Genomic DNA, 26,203 nt, shown 5'->3' with positions numbered 1-26,203 from the left:
CCTTTGTTTCTCTTGAGTTGGAGCTGTTGTTTCCTTGATCCCATTGCTGCTGCTTTATTATTTACTCTCTCATTTTGGTGAAGCTCTGCTTCTAGTGGCTTTCCTGAAAAAGGGTACCTGGAAGGTAAATTTTTGCGAGCTTCCATGTCTGAAATATCTTTAGTCTGTCTTCATACTTGATAGGTTGGGGACAGAATTCTAGATTGAAAGTAATTTTGCCGTTGAATTTAATGGACATTACCCCTGGTGTTCTGTTTCAGTAATGTTGCTGAGAAGTCCAAAACCATTTTGGTAATAACTGATTTTTTGGGAATGGCCTGTTTTTTCCCTTCCTCTGGAAGCTTCTAGAATCTTCTTTTTCTTCCCAGTATTCTGAAATTTCATGATTTACCTTGGTGTAGTCAATTTTTATTAATTTTTGTGGGTGCTTGGTGGATTCCTTCATTTTAGAGACTTAATTTGCTTTAATTTTGGGAAAATTTCTTGACTCTTTCTTTGATTGTTTATCTCTTTCTGTTCTTTATTTTCTTTTTCTGAATTCTTATTATTCAGATATTGGTTCTCTTGATTCTGGAAGTCTTTTTCTTTCTGGGAGAATTCCTCAACTTTTTCTCCCTATAAGGTTTTGTTTGTTAACTGTGTGTTTTTTATATCTGCTATTTGTGAGCATGTGGAAAAGTTTTTTTCTTGGTATGGAAAATTTCAGATTTATAAAAAGTGGAGAGAGTAGTATGACGAATTCCTATATACCTATTATCCACCTTTGAAATTACCAACTCAGGGCCAGTTTAAGAGCTTATTCTTGCTATCTGATTGATCCTTTTTTATGGGATGCTATTCCTGTTTCATGGGTGTGAAATCTTAATCTCTTAATTTCTCTGAGAAAGGTTGTTGATATTTAAGAGTGGGTACAAAACGGTGATCAGGATCTTTTTGCATGTGAGTAGGGCTTCACTGGGGGAGATCTAGAAGAGCTGTTTGGGGAAAAAAATAGAAGGGCTGTTTGGGTGTTGGGGAAGTCTTTTTTTTTTTTTTTAGTTTCTTTTTCTTTTTATTATGTTAGTCACCATACAGTACATCGTTAGTTTTTGATGTAGTGTTCCATGATTCATTGGTTGCTTATAATACCCAGTGCTCCATGCAATACGTGCCCTCCTTAATACCCATCACCGGGCTAACCCATCCCCCCACCCCACTCCCCTCTAAAACCCTCAGTTTGTTTCTCAGAGTCAATAGTCTCTCATGGTTCATCTCCCCCTCCGATCTACCCCCCTTCATTTTTCCCTTCCTTCTAATGTCCTCCATGCTATTGCTTATGTTCTACAAATAAGTGAAACCATATGATAATTGACTTTCTCTGCTTGACTTATTTCACTTAGCATGATCTCCTCCAGTCCCATCCATGTTGATGTAAAATTTGGGTATTCATCCTTTTTGATGGCTGAGTAGTATTCCATTGTATATATGGACCACATCTTCTTTATCCATTCATCTGTTGAAGGGCGTCTTGGCTCTTTCCACAGTTTGGCTATTGTGGATATTGCTGCTATGAACATTGGTGTGCATGTGCCCCTTCTTTTCACTACATCTGTATATTTGGGGTAAATACCCAGTAGTGCAGTTGCTGGGTCATAGGGTAGCTCTATTTTTAATTTTTTGAGGCACCTCCACAGTGTTTTCCAAAGTGGCTGTACCAACTTGCATTCCCACCAACAGTGTAAGAGGGTTCTCTTGGGGAAGTCTATGTTAGCCTTGATGTTAGTTAGAGCTTCTTGGATTTGTTAGATTCCTCCCAAAAGATTCTTCCATTTTCTGGCTTAAAAGACCTAAGCTAACTGAGCATTCTGGGAGTTGAAAAGATTGCTAGGGGGAAATACCAATCCTCAGTGTGCTGACTTTCCAGTTAATTCATTTATTCCCACTGTGATACCCATACCCTCAACTTTGTTGGTTGAGTTATTCTCTCATCCTCTCCAAAAAAAATACAGCTTCATTGTTCTGCTGGCATAGGGAGGGGCAGTTGCAAATCTGTGTAGTTTGGGATTAGGGTGTCTGGGGTTCTAACCTCTTCTTTAAAAACTTCAGTTAGTCCTCTTACTTTCAGCCTCATATTGCCTCCGTTTCCAGAACTATCTTGTACCACAAATTGTTGAGTTTTTGGAGGTTCTGTAATGCAAATGGGATGGCTTTTCATCTCTGCTGCTGGTTTAGGATTCAGCTAGCTTTCCTCAGCCTGCTAAATATCCTGTATCTTAGTTTTGAAAATTTGATTGATATTTTTTTTCTTCCATTGTTTTGTCTCTGTAAGTTCATGCTGTCAGAAAAAAGAAAAACCCTCTTTGTTGTCATTTTGTTGAAATTTTGAGAGGCAGTAGAGTTAAATGTCTGTTTTTAATTTACCATCTTTAAACCGAAGTCCTAGCTATTTAACAGTTTGAAGAATTACATTAAAAACACAGAAAAAGGAATCATTTTATGAATAATAATGTTGGATTTATTTTTAAAAATAGCCTGATACGTTTGGGACCATAACATGTTAAGAGATATTTATAGTTGATAAATAATTAAATTCATGGTTAGTTTTCTAGTGGGCATTTTTCATGACACTATAAATCTTTAGCAACAGTATTTTCCATGTTTAATTTTTGTGCATCTGTTTTTTTTTAAAAGCAGTGGTTTCATGCATTTAATTTCATAATTTTTTATATTTTTCTTCTAACAAGGATAAAAGGCTTCCATAGGCAGTCTGACTTTCAGACCACAGAATTAGAAACTATTGAACATCATTTACATTCTACTGAAAAGGAATAATCTAATATAGGAAAGATGATCTGTTGACAAAGATGCTCACCTTCTCAAAAGTAAATGTATAGAAAGAAAGGCAGATAACTTCTACTGGGAAGAGGGAAGACATAACGAACATGTGGGGTTTGGGTTATTGGTGGTGTATCATTTTTTTTTTAAGATTTTTTTAAATTTCTTCATTTGAGACACAGAGATACGGAGGGAGAGAGAACACGAGCAGGGGGAGAAGCAGAGGGATGGGGAGAAGCAGGCCCCCCCACTGAGCAGGGAGCCCGATGTGGGGCTCGATCCCGGGACCCTGGGATCATGACCTGAGCCGAAGGCAGACGCCTAACCATCTGAGCCACCCAGGCACCCCAACATTTTTTTAAGTTGTTTTTATTATCCCTGAGGAATAGAGATTGACTTAATATCTGGTATATTTTTGGTTGTTTTGTTTAGGGAGATGCATTTATTTACATGGAACCAGAGAAACAAGTTATATCCAGATCTTCAGATGAATGTGTCGTGGCCCTGTGTGATCAGTGGTTAGTATCTCTTATAGAAAGAAATTTCCTTCAGTCACTTTACTTATCCTTTTGACTTTTTTTTTTTTTTTAATCAATCTTTCCGCTCCCAAGGTACTTGGATTATGGAGAAGAGAACTGGAAAAAACAGACATCCCAGTGCTTGAAGGGACTGGAAACGTAAGAAGGGAAAAAGTGATGAGGGAAGGGAGAGGAGATGAGAAGTGCGGAAGATACTGAATATGAAGGAAGACACTTTATCTTTTACTCTTTCCAGATTCTGTGAGGAGACCAGGAGGAATTTTGAAGCTACCTTAGGTTGGCTACAAGAGCATGCTTGCTCAAGAACTTACGGTTTAGGTAATGCATACTTCAAATTCTTCTGTTTGAATGACTTTGCCAATTACATGGCAAATTAGCACTTTTACCTTTTCTCCCTCTTTTGTATTATTTTTCTGAATTGGAAGTGAGAGGCTTCAGTTAGAGGGTGAAGGGAACTAGGAGGTGATACCCTACCTGGTCATAGAAGTATGACCCACATAACTTTATGGATTTTTTTTTTAATAGAAAGTTTCAAGTGCTTTAGCCATTTTGTTTTTTATTTACCAGTTTATTTTATTAATTATTCAAGCACATTTAAGACCTTCTTAAAATAAGGAGCTTTGTAAATGCTATATGCTTTGAAAACATGGATTCTCTAGGTGAAGTGTCTCTTGAGTTCCTCATGCATTAATTTTTTTCTTTTTATCTTGCAGGTACTCGTCTGCCCTGGGATGAGCAGTGGCTGATTGAATCACTCTCTGATTCCACTATTTACATGGCATTTTACACAGTTGCACACCTGCTGCAGGGGGGGAACTTGCGTGGACAGACAGAGTCTCCACAAGGCATCAGGTTGGTAAATGGATGAGGCAAAGGAGTATAGTTTGTTAGCAAGAGAAAATGATCTTTTGATTTACACACTGAAAGTTCTTTTTTTTATTATTTAGTTTTCATAAGAATTCATTTAGCAGAATTTTGTTACAATGTTTTCGTTTTTTTGCTGCTACACTGAGAAAAAGTAATAAATAGTCCCTCTGTTGTTGTTACCATTCTTCATTCTTATCTGAGTCTATTGTCATCATTTGTAAGTGTAACTATATTAAGAGAGAGATTCCTACTTCATGATTAGATGAAAATATTCTTTCAAAGAAATTATCTATATATTTTGTTGTTGTTTGTTTTATTTTTAATACAGACCGCAACAGATGACCAAGGAGGTTTGGGATTATGTTTTCTTCAGAGAGGCTCCATTTCCTAAGACTCAGATCCCAAAGGAAAAATTAGATCAGTTAAAGCAGGAATTTGAGTTCTGGTATCCTGTGGATCTCCGAGTGTCTGGCAAGGATCTTGTTCCAAATCATCTTTCATATTACCTTTATAATCATGTGGCTGTGTGGCCAGAACAAAGGTGAGTGCTAAAAAGGCTGTAGACTAAATTTATGCCTCGTGGCTTCAAATATTTAAGAAGTTACTGTGCAGGGTATAGTGAGGTTTGCCAGTTGCCTTCTTTTTCTTCTGTTAAATGTATACTGAAGCAGAAAGCACACCTTCTCCTATCTGTTACATCTAGAAATCCTCATACTTACTTTGGGCTCACCAAAGCACGTCACATTTCATACCTTGACAGCCTTTCAGTACTTTATTTGACCTCTTTGGTGACTCTTTGACCTCTTAGGTACAGAAATAAAGGTGATTTAAGACATAGCCTAGAACATTAGAATTGGAAGGAAACACCCCTTTAGAGCTGAGAGCCCCAAGGTTGTAGCATTAGTTGCTAGCGGTATTCTTTTTTTTTTTTCTTTCTTTTCTTTTCTTTTTTTTTTTTTTTTTTTTGAGAGCGAGAGCATGGAGGGGAGGGGCAGAGGGAGAGGACCTGAAAGAATGTTAAACAGGCTCCACATCCAGCATGGAGCCTGACATGGCGTTTGATCCTTTGAGATCCCTGAGATCATGACCTGAGCCAAAACCAAGAGTTGGACACCTAATCGACTGAGCCACCCAGGTGTCCCTGGTAGTGGTATTTTGACTAGAGTCTGAATCTAAGCAGCATTTTTAATCCTGTGTGCTCAAAAGTAATCCTTCTATCATCTTCCCTCTTGACCCAGATATGTCTCTGTGCCTTTCCTTCCAGTCTCTCAAGTAGACTATGAAATAGACCCCCCCTCTGTTCAAATTTTATTTCCTATCACCAAAACAATCTCATGTGACTTCCTGTGTTTAGAATGAGATTACATTTCCTTTCTCAAGAATAAAAGGAAGATTTCAAAGTAGAGGAATAAAATAAATCTGATGTGGTTCGTTATCCTATTCTTTTGTCGTTATTGTTTAAAATGTATTTTCGGAGAAATTGGATATCTCAGAAGTACTTGTTGGTAATATGGTTGAGTCTTCATCCCTTTGCATCAGGTTTTTGACATGTATTAGATTTTACAAATTATAGGTAAGTAATAACATCAGGTACTTGTAAGTCATAATTATCAGTAACACCAGGCACTGTTCTAATCACTTACAACCCATTGAATTTTTATTACAACTTTTCGAGGAAGGTCTATAATATCCTCGTTTTACAGACAAGGAACCTTACTGAAGCATAGAGAGCTCAAATAATTCACCCTGAGTTACCCAGCAATGGCAGAATAAGGATGCAGTCTGGCTCAGGACTCTTGTTCCCAACCACTATCCTCGCATAATCTCATTGCTAGAATGAATGAGTGGTACCTACATAGTTCAAAAATTCGAGCAGGTCGTAAAAGAAAAAAGTAAAAAAGGAACCTTGCCCCCACATCACTCTACTTCCCATAGGTAATCCCTGCTACTGCTTTCTTATGATTTCTTCTGGATGACATGTTTCTGAATAAACCAGCATCAGATTATTTATTTATTTAAGTAATCTCTATACCTATCGTGAGCCTCAAACTCACGACCCCAAGAGCAAGAGTCATGCTCTTCTGACTGAGCCAGCCAGGCACCCCATGCTTATTTATTTTTTAATTATACAAAGGTGCCACATTGTAGACACTTTTTTTCCCCATATAATGATGTTTCTAAGATCTATTTATATTCACACATCTAGCCCTGCCTGTATTTTTTACATATTTATTACATAGTATTTCAGTGTATGCCTGTGCCATAGCTTATGTAACCAGTCCTTTACTAATGGACACTTCTTGTTTTCATTTGTTTCCTGTTTTGAGCAGGACTCAATACATTTGTACATTTGTCTTAGCAGACTGTTACAAGTCTTTCAGCATTTACCTCAACTTTTTAAGCTTAAACTTGAACCTTAAAGTTTTATTTTCTGTCTTTAAACATTTATCTATAAAGTGACAAATGGCCTGCTGCTGTGAGAGCAAATGGACATCTCCTCCTCAACTCTGAGAAGGTAAGAAAGTTTAAAATTCTGCAGAAAATTTTTCAGATGTAGGAAGTTGTACTTTTTTTTTTTTAAAGATTTTATTTATTTATTTGAGAGAGAATGAGAGAGCGAGAGCATGAGATGGGGGAGAGTCAGAGGGAGAAGCAGACTCCCTGATGAGCAGGGAGCCCGATGTGGGACTTGATCCTGGGACTCCAGGATTGTGACCTGAGCCGAAGGCAGTCGCCTAACCAACTGAGCCACCCAGGCGCCCCAGAAGTTGTACTTTTTAAAGAAATAAAGAGTATAAAAATCAGTGTTAATCTTCCATTTAAAATGTTTAAGACTACCAGCATAAATTAGGGAGTGATTGGAGTAAATAGTATTAACTGAGGGGAGGGACTGGGAAAACTTACCTATTTTAACATTTATATTTAGAATGATTGTGACTGGAGGAGAGAGAGAGGGAGAGAGATAAGAAATATAAAAATCCTAGCATTGTGACCCTAGAATATCTTTCTCATTAAGTTGAGAAAATAATTTGGTGGGATTTGTTCTATACTGTGATCAGCCACTGAATTAAAATAATAGAACTTTGGAATTTGTAGGATTCTTAACTGTTATTTAATGCTTCTTCCCAGGCAGTATACTATATATCTCTCTATACTACTACTGCTTCCGGTATTGTTAAAACTATTAATATATATGATTTTTCATAGGCTATGTAAGACTTTATCTCATTAATGCCTTCAAACCTCATGACAAAGCCCTTGCTTACCTGATGATGCTTTTGTACACATTTGAAAAGGGTACCCCTCCTCACCTAAACTGAAAATTGCTTTGTTATTTATTTCTTAGTGATAATATTTGTAGCCAGTTGATTTTGTTACAATCAGTGAATTTTGCTACAACTGATGGAATATTAATTGGAAAAGAGTATTCTTTGCTATAAATATCTGTCATAATGAAAATAGGTGTAGATTTAAACAAATAGCAGATGGTATGAATTGCAAAATGAAATATCATTTTTAACTGGTGCCCTAATACTGAAAAGGAATACAAAAGTTCATTTAAAATAACCTCTTTTTTTTTTTTTTAAAGATTTTATTTATTTATTTGACAGAGAGAGACACAGCAAGAGGGAACACAAGCAGGGGGAGTGGAAGAGGGAGAAGCAGGCTTCCCGCTGAGCAGGGGGCCCGATGTGGGGCTCGATCCCAGGACCCTGGGATCATGACCTGAGCTGAAGGCAGACACTTAACAACTGAGCCACCCAGGCGCCCCCATTTAAAATAATCTCTATATTAGACTGAAAAACAGTTGATTAGAAACATGGGCTATTTTATGGATTTTGTTAGATCAACAAGGACTTTTGGTTATCAAACTCATTTTTTACTTTGTAAGGCAAAGTGGCACTATATATATACATTTTCATGTTTGTATATATGTGTATGTGTGTATATAAATATAAATTGTGTTATAACGTGGCATTTTCTTTGGTCTCAACGTTGTCGTACTATACATTGTACTGATTTTATTAGAACTAGATACTTTAGGGCGCCTGGGTGGCTCAGTTGGTTAAGCGACTGCCTTCGGCTCAGGTCATGATCCTGGAGTCCCCGGATCCAGTCCCGCATCGGGCTCCCTGCTCAGCAGGGAGTCTGCTTCTCCTTCTGACCCTCCTCCCCTCATTCTCTCTCTCTATCTCATTCTCTCTAATAAATAAATAAAATCTTAAAAAAAAAAAAACTAGATACTTTATTGCCATGTAGTAGAAGACTGGATTATCACCTCTCTTTGGTATCAGCAAAGTTCTGATAAAGACAACAAATTTTTTTCTTTTTAAAGATTTTATTTATTTATTTGAGAGACAGACCAGGAGAGCAAGCGAGAGAGAGCATGAGAGCACATGCAGGGGGAGAGGCAGAGGGAGAAGGAGAAGCAGATTCCCTGCTGAGCAGGGAGCCCAATGTGGGATTCGGTCCCAGGTCCCTGGGATCATGACCTGAACTGAAGGCAGACCCTTACCCAACTGAGCCACCCAGGCGCCCCAAAGACAACAAATCCTTAAATAGTAAAGATTGGCAGGCCATGCACAGTGCATCCTTAAATGTGGTGCCCTTAGGTAGAGCACAGCTTGAAACAACCACTTGTTGTGAAGCCAGTGAAGTTCCCTAAAACCCTAACTCTGATGTCATATGCTAGTCCATTCATTTCTGAATGATTCTAATTGCTCCAAAGCTCTTCTTTATGACCAGCTGTAATGTTCCAGAGATATTGTGGAATCATACATGTCTAAACTGATTCCTAGGGGGCAGTATGGTCTACTGGAAAGATTAGTGCATTGAGTATCAGACTTGAGACCCTGTCCTAGCTCCGTCCCTGCCTAGCTGAGAGACCCAGATAAGTCACCCTATTAACTGGATTTCAGTTTCCACCTCTGTAAAATTAGTGCAAGATATCTTTTGCTTTCCCCCTCTAATTTTTTTTTTGTCTTTATCTGATTGTGGCTAACTTACTTTGATTTGGCTGATTTGGTTTATTTTATTTATATATATTCTTCATAATGCCTGATCATTGACTTTCTGTTTCAGATGTCGAAGTCCACAGGCAACTTCCTCACTTTGACCCAAGCGATTGACAAATTTTCAGCCGATGGTGAGTATTATTGCTATTATATAGGGTCTCATTCTTTTCAGATTATAGAAGGCAAGTTAAAATTATTGTTTCAGTTTTACTGCTTTTTTCTTTGCTTTTTCCAGTACTTGAAAATACATTTTCTTTTGTGTATAAACAACGTAAGAATTGCTGTTTAGAAACAAATTCAAGCTAAGATTATTAGAGTCTTTTTTAAAAAGAAACTCACTGTAATTGCTATCTGGCTTGTTTCTAATTTCTTACTACTTCTAAGATTAAAGAGTTGGTTTGTAGAGATGTTTCTATGAAGGTTTTCCAATTTCCTTCATACTTGATATAAATATAGGTGACTTGAACCTGGGACCATTCGTTTTTTTCAAGAAATATTTTCTCCTTGGCCTCAGTCCTGATTTCATCGTTACTTTGTCCAGGGAAGAACTGCACTGTCTGACCTGAAGGAATCCTTCATTGCTTTGGTCTTCATGGCATGTCTTTCCACTGATCTTGGCTTAGCACAGTTTGAGGCCATGCTGAAGGGATTAGGAAAGAACTAACCTAACTAACTTTGAGAAACAGTGTTTTGACTGGACGCTGTAAGCCAAAAAGAACTGCACACAAATACTGTAATTAGTAAAACTATTTCTTACATGAGGTGTAGGTTAGCAATTCTGAAACTAATTTTATGTGTGTACTGGGATTGAAAAAATAAATTTATTGTGGATGAAAGCTCACTGTTAAAAAAGATAAAGGGGGAATGCTAGAATGTACCCTGTGGTGTTGGATTGGAATTGGCAATTTCCAATGGTTTTAATTTTATATACGGACAGAATGATGTAAAAATAACGTAGATGTAGGGGCACCTGGGTGGCTCAGATGGTTAAGCGTCTGCCTTTAGCTCAGGTCATGATCCCAGGGTCGGGGTTTCAAGCCCCGCATCGGGCTACCTGCTTGGTGGGGAGCCTGCTTCTCCCTCTCCCTCTACTTTTCCCCCTGCTTGTGCTCTCTTGCTCTCTCTGTCAGATAAATAAATAAAATCTAAAAAATAAAATAAAATAAAGACAGAGTAATAAAAAGATATTATATAACAATAATTAGTTACAAGGTGTAATGAGAAATAACAAAAAGTACTGTGGCTGGGGCCATTGTAGGGGGCAGGGGGACCGAAAAGAATAACACTCATTGAAAGGAGCAAGAAGAAATGCTGCAGACTTTTCAGTTTTTCTATTAAATGACTATTGTGTTGGTGATAACAACAATCTTGACATGGCTCAGAGGATAAAAAAAAAAAAACGTAGCTGTATATGGTAGGTTAGTATACGTGGATACATTTCCCTCGCCCTGTCTGCTGAGAGGGCTCATGAGCAGTGACACACTAGTAGCAGGGACACACCTGTCATTTAGATCTTGGTTTCTAAATACCTTTCTCCAATAAATGGAACTCGGGTGCCTGGGAGAAGTGATTGATTGGTGGGCTGGAGTAGGAAAAATACAAGATGAGCATGAAGCATCTTAGGGTGCCAGAAAATAAGGAAATGTTTCAATAAGGATGAGGACATTTGCAAGGACACAGATTTATTTAAGACAGAAGATTGTGGCAGAGTAGGAGGAGGACCGTAGGCTTGCCTCGTCCCATGCATACAAGTAGATAATTATCAGATCATCCTAAATACTCCAGAAATCTGTCTGAAGACTAGCAGAACAAACCCCACAACTAAAGACAGAGGAGAGGGTATACTGAAGAAGGTAGGAAGTGCAGAGATGTGGTTTGGGAGAGAAATAGGTCATGGCCACTCATGGCGGGGTGCGGGGGTAGGTAGGCATAGTCACAGAGAAGGGCAAGAGACAAACTAGTACACAGGGAAGTGCACGGGGAAAACAAATCCCCATAGCAATTGGCTTGGAAAGTGAGAGGGCCAAAATTTCATGAGTTCTTGAAACCAATGGAGCTTAAAGCCTGGAGTTTTAAAGGTCACTGTGCTTCGCTCTGGGAGAGCTCAGAGGACATTGGGGCTGCTCTTGGAGAGAAAACTAGCAAACATGGTGTAGACATAGAGAATGGAAAATGATCTGAAGAGTGCCTGGGGCACACAGTGGGGAGGTTAGTTGCATGTCACAGAGAGGCAGTGTTCACAGAGAAGCCCTTCCAGGAACAAAGGAATTGGCAGGTGCCAATTCCCTTCCCCACCCCTTAGCATATGCATAGGGCCACCTGCGGGGAGCAGCACATTGCTGACACTTGCCACCTAACTTGCTTACACCAAGCCCCACTCCTCCATGCTCTGGTAAAACTACTCCTCCCAGTCATGCTTGCCTTAGTCAAGCCAGCCTGGCAGCCTCCCTACCCCAGAAGACCAGCTCAAACCCCTGCCCACACTGTGTTTCTCAACCTAAGAGTTTGATGTGTCCTTGGTTCTGGCAGCGACAGATCTCATTTCACAAGCAGATCAGAGCACACCTATTTAAAATGCCACCACTTTCAGGCCAGGGACCAAACACTGCCCACAACAAGTGAAGAGAGCCTTTGCAGACCCCTGGCCTGCCGGATAAGGTGGCCAGGGCAAAACAGCGCATGGAGCACCCTGGAGACACTCCTGGGAGCACCAGGCCCTGGGGAGCAGGGGCTACTACACAGTAGGGCACTCCAGAACATCTTCATAAGGCCATCACCCTCAAGAACAGGAGGCGTAGCTGACTTTCTTAACACACAGAAATAGGCACAGAGATTTAGACAGAATGAGAAGACAGAGAAATTTGTCCCGAATGAAAGAACAGGACAAAGCCATGGCTGGAGATCTAAGTGAAACAGATATAAGTCACATGCCTGATACAGAATTTGAAGCAGTGATAAGGATACTCATTGGACTTGAGAAAAGAGTGGAGGACATCCCTGAGACCGTTAACAGATAAGGAATAACATAACAGAGAAAAAGGCTCAATAGACAAAATGAGAAAGATGCTTGATGGAATGAACAGCAGGCTAGAAGAAGCAGAAGAATGAATTAATGACCTAGAAGACAAGAGTAATGGAAAGTAATCAAACTGAACAAAATAGGAAAAAAGAATTATGCAAAATGAGAATAGATTTAGGAAACTCAGTGACTCCATCAAACGTAACAACATTTGTATTCTTAAATAATCTTGACGCCCAGCATGGGGTTCAAACTCACAACCCTGAGATCAAGAGTTGCATGCTCCACCAACGGAGCCAGCCAGGTGCTCTTACAAGACACTCATTTTAGACCTAAAGACACCTGCAGATTGAAAGTGAGGGGATGGAGAAACATATGTCATGGAAATGGATGTCAAAGGAAAGCCAGAGTAGCAATTCTTATATTGGACAAAATAGATTTTAAAACAAAGACTGTAACAAGAGTTAAAGAAGGATACCATATAATAATAAAGGGGACAGTCCAACAAGAAAATGTAAGAATTGTAAATATGCACCCAAATACATAAAACAGCTAATAACAAACATAAAGGAACTAATTGATAATAATGCTATAATAGTAGAGGACTTTCACACCCACTTGCATCAATGGACAGATCATCTAAACAGAAAATCAAGGAAAGAATGGCTTTGAATGACACACTGGAATGGATGGATTTAACAGATATATTCAGAACATTCTGTTCTAAAGCAGCACAATACACTTTCTTTTCAAATACACGTGGAACATTCTCCAGAATAGATCACATATTAGGCCGCAAAAAAAGCCTCAACAAATTTAAAAAGATTGAAGTCATACCATGCATCTTTTCTGACCATAATGCTATGAAACTAGAAGTCAATTACAAGAAAAAAACCTGGAAAGACCACAGATACATGGAGGTTAAATAACATGCTACTAAATAATGAGTGTGTCAACTAGGAAATAAAAGAAGAAATAAAAAAGTACATGGAAACAAATGAAAATGAAAACAATGGTTCAAAACCTTTGGGACAAAGCAAAAGCGGTTCTAAGAGGGAAATTTATAGCAATACAGGACTACCTCAAGAAGCAAGAAAAATCTCACATAAACAACTTGACCTTATACCTAAAGGAGCCAGAAAAAGAACAACAAACTAACCCTAAAACCAGTAGAAAGAAGGAAATAATAAAGATTAGAGTAGAAATAAATGATAGGGAAACTAAAAAAACAATAGAACAGATCAATGAAACCAGGAGTGAGTTACTTGAAAAAATCAATAAAATTGATAAACCTCTAGTCAGATTCATCAAGAAAAAAAGAGAAAAGGCCCACATAAATAAAATCACAAATGAGAGAGGAGAAATAACAACAAACACCACAAAAAATTAGAATATTATGAAAAACTCTATGCCAACAAATTGGACAACCTAAAAGAAATGGATAAATTCCAACAAACATATAACCTCCCAGAACTGAAACAGGAAGAAATAGAAAATTTGAATAGACTGATTACCAGCCAAGAAATTGAATCAGTAATCAAAAAACTCCCAACAAACATAAGTCCAGGACCAGATGTCTTCATGGGTGAATTCTACCAAAGATTGATTGATTGGTTGATTTTCTTTTTAAGCGATCTCTATACTGAATGTGGAGCTCAGACTCACAATCCTGAGATCAAGAGGCTCATGCTCCACTGACTGAGCCAGCCAGGCGCCCCTCCCACCAAACATTTAAAGGAGAGTTAATACCTATTCTTCTTATACTATTTTTTTTAAAAAAAGATTTTATTTATTTATTTGATGGAGAGAGAGACAGTGAGAGAGGGAACACAAGCAGGGGGAGTGGGAGAGGGAGAAGCAGGCTTCCTGCTGAGCAGGGAGCCTGGTGTGGGGCTGGATTCCAGGACCTTGGGATTATGATGTGAACTGAAGGCAGCCGCTTAACTGACTGAGCCACCCAGGCGTCCCCCTTCCTATACTATTCTGAAAAACAGAAAAGGCAGAAAATCTTCCAAATTTATTCTATAAGGCCAACATTAGCCTGATACCAAAACCAGATAAAGACACCACAAAAAAGAGAACAAGAAAGGCCAGTATCTCTGATGAATAGAGATGCAGAAATCCTCAACAAAATATTAGCAAACTGACTCCAACAATATATTAAAAAAAAAAATCGTTCACCACGATCAAGTGGGATTTATTCCTGGGTTGCAAGGGTGGTTCAGTATTCACAAATCAATCAACATGATACATCATATCAGTAAGAGAAAGGATAAGAACCATATGATTGTTTCAGCAGATGCAGAAAAAGCATCTGACAAAGTACAACATCCATTCATGATAAAAACCTTAAAGTAGGTTTAGAGGGAACATACCTCAACATAATAAAGGCCTTAAATGAAAAATCCACAGCTAACATCATCCTTAATGGTGAAAAGCCGAGAGCCTTTCCCCATAAGGTCAGAATCAATACAAGGATGTCCACTCTCACCACTTTTATTCAATATAGTACTGGAAGTCCTATCCACAGCAGTCAGACAACTTACAGATGACATGGTACTGTATATAGAAAACCTGAAAGACTCCACCAAGAAACTGCTAGAACTGATACACGAATTAAGTAAAGTCTCAGGATATAAAATATATCTACAGAAGTCTGTTGTGTTTCTATATACCAGTAATGAACCAGCAGAAAGAGAAGTTAAGAAAACAATCTCATTTACAATTGCACCCAAAATAATAAGAAACCTAGGAATAAACCTAACCAAAGAGGTGGAAGACCTGTACTCTGAAAACTATAAAACACTGATGAAGGAAATTGAAGATCTCAAAAGGAAATGGAAAGATATCCCATGCTCATGGATTGGAAGAACAATTTTTTTTTAAATTTTATTTATTTGACAGAGACACAGCGAGAGAGGGAACACAAGCAGGGGGAGTGGGAGAGGGAGAAGCAGGCTTCCCGCAGAGTAGGAAACCCGATGTGGGGCTTGATCTCGGGACCCTGGGATCATGACCTGAGCTGAAGGCAGATGCTTAACGACTGAGCCACCCAGGCGCCCTGGAAGAACAAATATTTTTAGAATATCTCTGCTACCCAAAGAAATGGCTAAAATCAACAACACTAAGGAACAGCAGGTGTTGGTGAGGATGTGGAGAAAAAGGAAGGCTTGTGCACTGTTGGTGGGAATGGAAAGTGGTGCAGCCACTGTGGAAAATACTATGGAGGTTTCTCAACAAGTTAAAAATTGAACTACCATATGATCCAGTAATTACATTACTGGGCTTTTACCCAAAAAACACAAAAACACTAAATTCGAAGAGATACATGCACCCCTATGTTTATAGCAGCATTGTTTAAAATAGCCAAGATATGGTAACAGTTCAAGTGTCCATCGACTGATGAATAAAGAAGATGTGGTATGTACACACACACACACACACACACATACACACATACACACACTCATGCATGCTGGAATATTATTCAGCCATAAAAAGAAGTCAGAGGGGGAGATGAACCAGGAGAGATGATGGACTCTGAAAAACAAACTAAGGTTTCTGGAGGGGAGGAGGGTGGGGGGATGGGTTAGCCTGGTGATGGGTATTGAGGAGGGCACATTCTGAATGGAGCACTGGGTGTTATGAACAAACAATGAATCATGGAACACTACACCAAAACAAATTATGTAATATATGGTGATTAACATAACAATAAAAAAATAAAAAAAAAAGGAATGAAATTTGCCATTTGCAACCACATGGATGGAGCTAGAGAGTATAATACTAAGTGTAGTAAGTCAGAGAAAGACAAATAACATATGATTTCATTCATGTGGAATTTAAGAAACAAAACAGATGAATATATGGTGGGGGAGGGGGCGGTAGAAAAAGGGAGAGAGAGAGGGAAAGAAGCCATAAGAGACTCTTAACGATAGAGAACAAACTGATGGTTACCAGCGGGGAGGGGGGTGGGGAGATGGGCAAAATATGATGATGTGGATTAAGGAATATGCTTATCGTGATGAGCCCTGGGTGATTAAAGTAAAAAAAAAAAAAAAGGTACAGGAGCCAACTGGAAGGAGCTCTCAATTATCCAAGCTAGAACAATTTAAGAAATAAATTGATAGTGTTGGATTGTAACCCAGTGAATAGGTTGAATATTTGTGAGTCCATATGGATCTAAATAATAGTTGAATAAATGAGTAAGTGGGGGAGTAGGGGCAGCTCTTTCTTTCTGAAAAATTCATATTAATAAATGTATAAAGATTGAGTGAAATACGAAATCACCATTAGGCAAAAATCACAGTAATAATTGTTATAGGCAAGATCTGCCAATGGTTGCCAAAATCAATGGGTGTACGTTTCTGGAAGAAACAAGATGTTTGTATATTCTCAGTATTTCTGCCAAGATATTTTTTTAATCACAAAAAGAAAAACAGTTTACAGTCGAGAAAACTTGACAGACACTACCTCAGTGATGAAAACTTGCAACACCAGTAATAAGTCGCATCAATATCATGTACTTCCCTGGTAGTGATGCCCTGAGAAGACACACAGCATCACTTTTGGGATATTCTTGCCATAGGTTCATAAGCTCAGTCTAATCATGAGAAAAATTAGACAAACCAAGTTTGGAGAAATTCTCTTAAATAACTGACTAGTACTCATCAAAAATGTCAAGGTCATGAAAGACCAAGACTGAGGGACTGTCCCAGATTTGAGGAGACCAAGAAGATAAAATGATTAAATGCAATGTTGTTTTCTGGATTGGATCCTGCAACAGAAATAGGATATTAGAAGAAAAACTGGTGAAATTTGAATAAGGTCTATAGTTTAGTTAGTAGTATTGTACTAATGTTAGCTTCTGGTTTTGAAACCATGGTTATGTAAGTTGTTAACATTAGGGAAGCCCATCAAATGGTTTATGTCTATTCTCTTGCTGTTTCTGCACCTTTTCCGTAAGCATAAAATTATTTCAAATAAAAAGAAATGTTTCGAGCTTCTTGTATATTGGAAAGCATATTTAATGCATCCATAACTTAATGTTACATGTTCTCATCTCCCCCCTTTTAGGCACAAATGGTAGAAAACAATACATACTCTTCTGAACTTTTCCTTTTTCACTTATCACTTCCTATTTGAGATCACTCTGTATTGATACATAAAGAGTTTTCCACACTCTTGTGCAGCAATATAGTGTTGCATTGGAAGGATGTCTTGTAATTTAATCAGGGTCTTTTTAATGTTTTTTTTCAATATTTTAGAATGGAAGATTTTGGTTGAAAAGTAAAATTTTGTTAGAAAACTTGGGAGCATCTGCTTTTAGAAAGAAGAAATTAAATGTATTTTTGTATATGTAAGGCACCAGTGTGTTCTCTCATGCATTAAAATATAATATTTTGCTGCCTCTAAATTAGGCTGAGATGTTGATAGGGGTCTGTATTTCCAGTTTATCATTTTCTTCCTCTCCTTCATTCAAGACCACTTTACCTCATTAACTCAGCCAACGTGCCTGGGAAGAAACACATATTGATGCTAAGTGTATGCAAATCAATACCCGGTGATTCACATATTTGGAACAACATTGTGGATCCTACTTTTGGTGGTTCTTATTCTTGTTGTTGATCCATGGCAGTCATTTAAAGCATCTGCTATTTCTTAATTTCGATGTAGGTTTTGCAGTATACCCAACTGCAAAGTATACCCATCGTTGATAGTCACTAACCACATTTCTTCTTCCTCTTCATTGTCGTCGTCCTCCTCCTCCAGGAATGCGTTTGGCTCTGGCAGATGCTGGTGACACCGTTGAAGATGCTAACTTTGTGGAAGCCATGGCCGATGCAGGAATCCTCCGTCTGTACACCTGGTTGGAGTGGGTGAAAGAAATGGTGGCCAACTGGGACAGTCTGAGAAGCGGGCCTGCCAGCACCTTCAATGATAGAGTTTTTGCCAGGTGATCTGTCGACTCCAGCCTGTGGTACTTTAGAGTTGCCTAGTCCTCCTGCATTTTTAAGTTTTCTTTTTTTTTTCCCCCTCCTAAAATAAATTAGATGTTAATAATGGCTACTATTCATTGCAAGCTTACTTATTCTAGGTACTCTGCTAAGTGCTTTGCATCCATTGTCTGATTTTAGCTTCACAGCTTATATGATAAAGATATTATTTGCTCTATTTTATAGTTAAAGAAATTGAAGCTTAGAAAAATTCAGTATTTTATTAAATGCTTCAAAGCTAGTGATTTCAGTTGGAGGTTATGAATTTGCTTCTTTCTCATAACCATTTAACCATGCTGTCTTGCATTAGAGAAGGGCAGCATGGTTAAATGAAAAGTAGATTAGAAGAAAAAGAGAAATGTCCATTTTTTCTTTTAAAAAACATTTATTATCATCTTTGTATCAGGAACCACCTTAAGAACTGATAGTTACAAAGGTGAATGGGACTTGATCCTTTACTCTAGTTTAGCAGGAGAAGAAAACACTCATTGAACCCATTACAAGTATAGTTATAGGGATAGAGGGAATTCATAGGAGATGGCATGTGCATTCTGGGTTTCTTGAAAAATAAATGGATTTTTACAGGGAGAGGAGAAAGCCATGGAAAGAGTGATATTTATTTGAGGTACAGTATATGGAGGGTAGAGTAGGAGATAGACACATTGGGGCTAGATTAGGCTAAATTATGAAAGGCCTTTGGTAGCATGAGAAAATTTTTTTGAATATCCAATGTCACTTGTTTAAAATGCAGCAGGTAAACCTGACCACCTTTGTTAAGCTAGCATTTTGGGCTTCCTAATAAAGTTTCCATCCAGAAATTTTTAGACAAGGACATCGTTAACTGTGTTGCAGTTAAGTGGTTTTGTGGTTGAGTGGTCTTAAATGTTTCAGGCATTGTTCCTCTTTTACTGTTCACTAGTTTATGGGGCAGTTTTTTATATCTTTGTGTACTTGCATTTAAACTCAGTCATCTTTTTTTCCCTATTCTATAGTGAGATGAATGCAGGAATTATAAAAACAGATCAAAATTATGAAAAGATGATGTTTAAAGAAGCTTTGAAAACAGGGTTTTTTGAGTTTCAGGTAGGCTATTCTTTTAGTAGTTATAAAATGTGTTAGTGTGGATATGATGTATTTCACCCTTTTTCCCTCCTACTATAATGTAGTAACTCATCTAAAATGGAGACTGAAAATATTGCCAAGCAATTTTAAATTTTCAGTGAATTGTGGTTTTAAATAATTATCTTTGATCCTCTGTTGTGTTTATTTAATATAAGTATTTCTGTTTCTAGTTGAGCTATGAGTTAATAAAAGAGGTTAAATCTACAAATCAGCCACATTTTCCAGGAGAGCATTTTCTTTTTCTTTTTTTTTTTTTTAAAGATTTTGTTTATTTATCAGAGAACGAGAGAGAGAGAGAAATAGCATGAGAGGGGAGTGGGTCAGAGGGAGAAGCAGGCTTCCTGCAGAGCAGGGAGCCCAATGCGGGGCTTGATCCCAGGACTCCGGGATCGTGACCTGAGCCGAAGGCAATCGCCCAACCAACTGAGCCACCCAGGCACCCCTCCAGGAGAGCATTTTCATTTTTATTTTTTTATTTTTTATTTTTCAAAGATTTTATCCATTCATTTGACAGGGAGAGAGCACAAGCAGGGGGAGCGGCAGGCAGAGGGGGAGGGAGAAGCAGGCTCCCCGCCTGAGCAGGGAGCCAGACATGGGGCTCGATCCAAGGATCCCTGGATCATGATGACCTGAGCCGAAGGTAGACACTTAACGGACTGAGCCACCCAGGTGCCCCCAGGAGAACATTTTTAAATTGATAAAACAAAAGCAAAATTATAACTAATTGCCCTTAGTTTGAAATCAAGCATTTTCTGATGTTTTCCACAAGGTGTCAGTGTTTCCTCAAGTTTGGCAGTTCAAGGGCTTAAAGTAAAAATGTAGGTTTCCTCAATCAGTTTTGTAAAATATCACATTGGGATTTATGTAACTTGGTTTTCATAGATGTGGTTAAATAAGGATAAGTGCTGAACATAGCAATGTGTCCTATTTATAGCCTTTTTGATACTTAATATCTTTCTTACAGGCTGTTCCGAGTATCATCAGCCCTTAATACCCGCGCAACTTCTGTGTCTGTTACAAAATGTCTTTTTAAAAAATTTTTCTTGAGAATCATTAATATAAAGCCATAATATCCTTTGACAAGGATTGATGAACATTTAATTGCAAGTTGTTAAAAATGTAAAACCGGGGCACCTGGCTGGCTCAGTCGGTAGAGCTTTTGACACTTGATCTCGAGGTTGTGGGTTCGAGCCCCACGTTGAGTGTAGAGATTACTTAAAAAAAAAAATGAAGTAAACCTTTATGAGAATTCATTATGGAATTTTGAAAGACTAAAAGCTTAAAAATGCATTAAGGTAGAGGCACTGGATATTTTTCTTTTAATTTTATTTTAAAGAAGTACGGGGAGAAAAATGGCAAATAATTTCACATCTTACAGGCTGCGAAAGATAAATACCGTGAATTGGCCATAGAAGGGATGCACAGAGACCTTGTGTTCCGCTTTATTGAAGTTCAGACACTTCTCTTGGCTCCGTTCTGTCCACATTTGTGTGAGCACATCTGGACACTGTTGGGAAAGGTACCTGTATGTGGTTAAGATGCTGTGGGCTGTTTTGATTTGGCCTTATTAAATAAATACAGTAATGATGTTACTTAAGAGGAAAAGACTGAAAAAAATATTTTAGGAATAATGTTGGATTCATCATCTCGTAATTATTACAACAGGTTAAACTGAAGCTACCTCCTCTTTAGACAGATACATCATGTGTGTGCCTTTATTTTATATACACACAGTGGATGTATTTTAAAAACATGTGACTGCATTTTGTTTAGCTCCTAATTCTTGTTAGGAAATGTTAAAATACATTTGAATATATTTAAAAAATACATTTAATTTGAATACATGTATAACTAATACTGTTTTTCCAACTGTTAAAAAGGTGAAAATATTGAGAATGATATAAACGACTGTTATGAGCAGCTTATAAACAAAGATGGAAGTGTATATTTGCATAAATATTTTTGTTTTATATAAAATTTCTGGCATATGTAGGGCTGCATATTCAGGGATATTGTATTAGCCTCCTTACTGTGAGAATAAATGCAATTATTTCTCCTAGGCTTGCAGATAAACAGATTGGCTGGTTTAATAATTTCTTTTCATCTTTATTAGTCAGGCTTTTTTGTATTTTTTAATGCATGAACAGTGTAAAAATGTGCTCGTGATGCATATGCCAAATAGCTATACTTTCAATATTGTATGTATAAATAGGATAAAAACTGAGAGTGTATATAATTTATGTAATAATGATTAAATTTAGGCAAATTAGCATTACATAATTTTCTTTGAAAGTGAGCATATGTGTGTGGGTATTAATACACTTGTACAAATGGATGCTAATTAAGAATGTAGAGTCAGACTTCACAGCTTGAATTCTAGGGAACATTAGATCAGGGATTGTGGAAGTGTGTTATGGGTAGTTGGGTTTGAACTCCGAGCGCGCAATTACAGATGGTAGCCTTGGTATGGAACTGTAATCAAGAACCATAAAATAGTTGTGTGGCTTTAATCCCACTGAACTTTTTTTTTCCTCCTTAAAGCCTGACTCCATTATGAGTGCTTCATGGCCTCTGGCAGGTCCCGTGGATGAAGCCTTGATACGTTCCTCACAGTATCTCATGGAAGTAGCACATGACCTTAGATTGCGACTCAAGAACTATATGATGCCAGCTAAGGGGAAGGTGAAGGCTTTTTTTTTTTTTTTTTAAGGTTGTTGTTTTAAAGTGATTCGTCAGGTAACATTTAACTAGTAATGAAAATTAAGACCACTACCATTCAAATGTGTCCGGCTCTCTTTACTGCTAATGCAGTTTTGGAGGATGTGTATGCTTCTTAATGTTAAAGGCAATAGTGGTATATACCGGGAGAGGGATCTTTCATTTTTGGTGTATACAAGAATGATCAAATGTTTCTTCCCTTTCTTTTGCCCTGTAGAAGACTGACAAGCAGCCACCTCAGAAACCTTCACATTGCACCATCTACGTGGCGAAGAACTATCCTTCTTGGCAACATACCACCCTTTCATTGCTGCATAATCACTTCGAGGTGATGCTCTCAGCAGACGTTCCCCCGGCGTTGTTGTGTCCTGCCTGTGCTGTTGTTGTTGTAGGATGTTGGCAGTGTCTGAAAGAAGGAAGACAGGCAACTTCGTGTAACTACCCTTACGCATGGAGTGTTTTTTGTTAGCCGTACTGGCTCTTAAGTGTTTGCTGAGGGAAAAGTTGCCATCTTTTTGATAATTTCTGAAAGTTTCATACAAAAATATAGTGGATCTAGTCATATGTAATTAAAAGGTGTGGGACTTTCTCATATGTGGTTAAAATTGTGAAGCAAAAGGACTGAGTTCGCCATTTGGGTTTGTTCTGACTTGAACACTGGGATTCATGAAGCCTTCACCTCATTATGTTTCAAAAAATTTGAAGCTTGGCTTTTGAGTGATTTAAAACAAAATGGTCAATTTAATAATTACCTCATAGAAATGGAGAACTCAATGTTTTTGGCTCTGTCAGGTAAATAGCTGTTAAATATGATTGTTGTGTTTAAAGGAAACTCAATATTTAAGCATAGTTCTAAGTTTTCCTGAAGAAAAAAGTCCATCTACCTTTTTTATTTCACATTCAAAATATGGAAACAAAGTATATGTTGTGGAATTTTTGCTCATGTTATAAGAAGAGGTATCCATAGACACAAGTTGTTAAGGTACGCTGAAAGAAGAGAAGGAGAGAGAGAAAATACAGTGATTATGGGCAAAGCATAAAGTGATAACTGAAGGAAAATCCTTAGCTTTGATTTTTGAGAACTTTATTGAGATTTTGTTTCAGAAATTTTCATAGTTAATTAAAAAAAACTCAGAAAAACTTTTACATTTGGAAATTTGATGGAAAGAGATTGTTTTTGTATTCCTCGTGAGCTTATTTTTATGGAAAGCTACTTCATTTGATTGTGTATAATAGAAATAGAATTTAGGGGCACCTGGGTGCTCAGTCGCTTAAGTGTCTGCCTTCAACTCAGGTCATGATCCCAGGGTCCTGGGATCAAGCCCCGGATCAGGCTTCTTGCTCAGTGGGAGCCTGCTTCTCCCTCCCTCTCCCTCTGCAGCTCCCCCTTCTCATGCTCTTTCTCTCTCTCTCTCTCAAATAAATAAATAAATAAAATCTTAAAAAAAAAAGAAATAGGATTTAGTCTTTAGAATTGCTTGCAGATTTTGACATATGGCAAGTAAAAAAGTAAAAGCCACTTTGGTAGGTAGAAAAATGATACCAGGCCTTAGTGGGTTACATATTCATAACAGCATTTTCAAAGAAGTGGTCAGAACTAAATATAGAATGTAATGTCCCAGATATTTAAAAATGCATCTTTTATTAAAAACTACTATTCTTTTAGAAGTTACAGTTTTATTTAGTAATTGTTGGCTAGATATATGGTTTCAAAGCAACATCATCTTCTGGCATTATTTGGAATGATAAGCTTTCTTTTAAATTTTTGTTTGTTTTCATCCAAAAGAACTGAAAGAATGTTAGTTTATGATCAAGGAAGATATTCTTATGTTGTATGTGGCACCTTTTTGGTGGTATAAGGAAAAGCAGTGTTTCCTGCCCTCTTTTCTCTTTCATATGTATTTCAAAGCAGCACATTGATGAGTGGAGGAAATATTTTCCCCCAGTACTTCAGTAAAGGTTAGAATTAAAAGTAAATGTATTATTGGAAGTCTTAACTATACACTACTTTTCATTTAGATTCATTCCCAACCTTTGGCTCTGATGCCATGCTTTTACAGTAAGGAGAAAATAAGTCACCCAAAATTCTGAAACAGCCACTTGCTTCATTTCTCACTCTGTAGAAGGGGACAGTTGTGTTTGCAGAAATGAATTTAAATTCAGGCAGCACATTTGGGACTTTGTGCATATTGATACATGATACAGGCATTTATTTGTGGCTAGATAGAAATGATACTATTTTTAGCAGGTGGATAGCCAGAGACTTTTTTTTCCCCACATTTGTGGTTAACAGTTTATAAGGAAGAGTATTCAAAAGCAGATATTCTATAAATCTTGTATAATAGTGCAGTTTTCATTTTGATATGACTAGTGAAGTGTTTTTACAAGTTTGGAGACAAACAAGATCTTTATAAGACTGTTTTTGTTTTCTCACCCAGTAAGATCTAATGTTACAATCCTGGAGGTGTTCTTAGTGTAAGGAAAAATTAAATATTCAGCAGGATGCACCTGTTTTCTCCTTTACCCTAAAAAACATGTATCTTTTAACTTTAGAGGGAATGGGAGACTCCCTTCTATATTACATGTTCACCTTTCTCTTCCCCAGGATGTGTGGGGTTGCTCCCTTTTCTGCTGTTTTCCAGCAGACTGGTCAAGGCCACCCATTCTGTGTCTGGCTAACTTCCTACGTACAGGCACATCTATTATTATGTGTTATCTTTAAAATATTTTTCTCCACATTCTTCCCCAATGTTTTTTTTAGGCCAACAGTGGAAAATTGCCCGATAACAAAGTCATTGCTAGTGAACTGGGCAATTTGCCAGAGTTGAAGAAATACATGAAGAAAGTGATGCCGTTTGTTGCAATGATTAAGGTAAGCTGTGGACTTCATGTAGCTAGGACTCTGTGAGTAATAGGATAGTGGAAGGAAGGGGAAGACTTTGGGTATAGTCTCTTCCAGGAAATCTGCTAAAAATAGTACTTTTTGATCAGTAGTTGTGAGAAATGAGTGATCATTTTGGGGGCTTATCTGTAAAATTGCTGAGTATTTAGAAATATGCATTATGGAAGAAAAACTGATTTGGGATTGCTCACTAAAAGATTCTCTTCATGTTCTACCTCCTTTTCTGTTCAGCAGGGAGGCGTGTTCTTTTGGCTTACATTAGGGTGTCTTTATTAGATCCTGTTACTGGAACAAAGATACTACATTTGTATAGGTTTAGCTTAACAGGATAAACATTGTTTATCGTAAGACCAGAGTTTCTCAACAGTGGTTCTATTGATATTGTAGGCGGATAGTTCTCTGGTGGGAGGCTGCCCTGTGCACTATAGGATGTTTAGCAGTGTCTTTGTCTTCTACCCACTAGATGCCAGTAGAACGTCCTCCTTACCCCCTCAAGTTGTGACAGCCAAAAATTCTCTAGTCATTGCTAAGTGTCTCTGGGGACATAATCTGCTCCCACCCCCTACCTCTCCCATTGAGAATCATTGCATTAGACTCAGCTTTCTTCACAGAAATAACAGGTTTATTTGATTTCTTAGAGAAACAGAAAGAAGGCTGTGTGTTGCTTAAGATCTCAGGCTCTGGGGGTCAGACAGATCTTGGTCCAAATCCTTTTTGTCTGTCACTTCTTAGTTTTTAGACCTTTGACAAATCACTTAAATTCTCTGGGTCACATGGTTTTTCATCTATAAAATGAGGAAATTAATAGAACCTACATTTTAGGAGTGCTGTGAGGAGTAAATGAAATAATATATTTAACACACTTTAATACTTTCTCTCAAAAAGTAGGCTCAGTGAATGTTTTTTTAAAATGTAAATTAGTGGGTCTTTCAGGCTGCTAGGAACATAGTGGTTATTCTTGTAGTTTAGATTCATTCTTGAATCTTTTAAGCTATAGATGCCTGCTGGTGACCAAAACTTTTAGCTTATCCTGTATGGAGTAGATTATATTCTTAGGAAAACCTTTTTGCTCTCCTAGACTAGAATCAACTCTCTGAGACTTATGGTCTTTGAAGTTTCAGAAATAATTTAGAATCTTGGATTGACTTACACCAATCAAGTTATAATATATCTGCTGATATGCTCGTAATTCATTGGTTCCCTACTTTAGC

The 26,203-nt window shown here is 37.8% G+C and overlaps 1 protein-coding gene across 1 annotated transcript in view; it reads left to right on the top strand.

Annotated features, from left to right (window-relative positions):
- The window catches only part of LARS1 (leucyl-tRNA synthetase 1), a 70,164-nt gene that overhangs the window by 32,751 nt on the left and 11,210 nt on the right, over positions 1-26,203 (top strand). Inside the window, exons 16-28 of the mRNA XM_028119091.2 lie at positions 3,247-3,332; positions 3,426-3,491; positions 3,589-3,671; positions 4,067-4,205; positions 4,549-4,761; positions 6,678-6,735; positions 9,303-9,366; positions 18,027-18,210; positions 19,243-19,333; positions 20,751-20,891; positions 21,914-22,054; positions 22,308-22,418; positions 24,852-24,962. Coding sequence (XP_027974892.2) covers positions 3,247-3,332; positions 3,426-3,491; positions 3,589-3,671; positions 4,067-4,205; positions 4,549-4,761; positions 6,678-6,735; positions 9,303-9,366; positions 18,027-18,210; positions 19,243-19,333; positions 20,751-20,891; positions 21,914-22,054; positions 22,308-22,418; positions 24,852-24,962 — 1,488 coding nt within the window. The remainder of the gene's footprint in view (positions 1-3,246; positions 3,333-3,425; positions 3,492-3,588; positions 3,672-4,066; positions 4,206-4,548; positions 4,762-6,677; positions 6,736-9,302; positions 9,367-18,026; positions 18,211-19,242; positions 19,334-20,750; positions 20,892-21,913; positions 22,055-22,307; positions 22,419-24,851; positions 24,963-26,203) is intronic.

Source organism: Eumetopias jubatus, unplaced genomic scaffold (assembly GCF_037043125.1).
Source record: "Eumetopias jubatus isolate StellerSeaLion01/CBP00866 unplaced genomic scaffold, mEumJub1_p1.0 scaffold_5, whole genome shotgun sequence".
In the NCBI taxonomy this organism is placed as follows: domain Eukaryota; kingdom Metazoa; phylum Chordata; class Mammalia; order Carnivora; family Otariidae; genus Eumetopias; species Eumetopias jubatus.
Note: the sequence above shows the minus strand (reverse complement) of the source record. Positions and strands in the feature narration are given on the sequence as shown.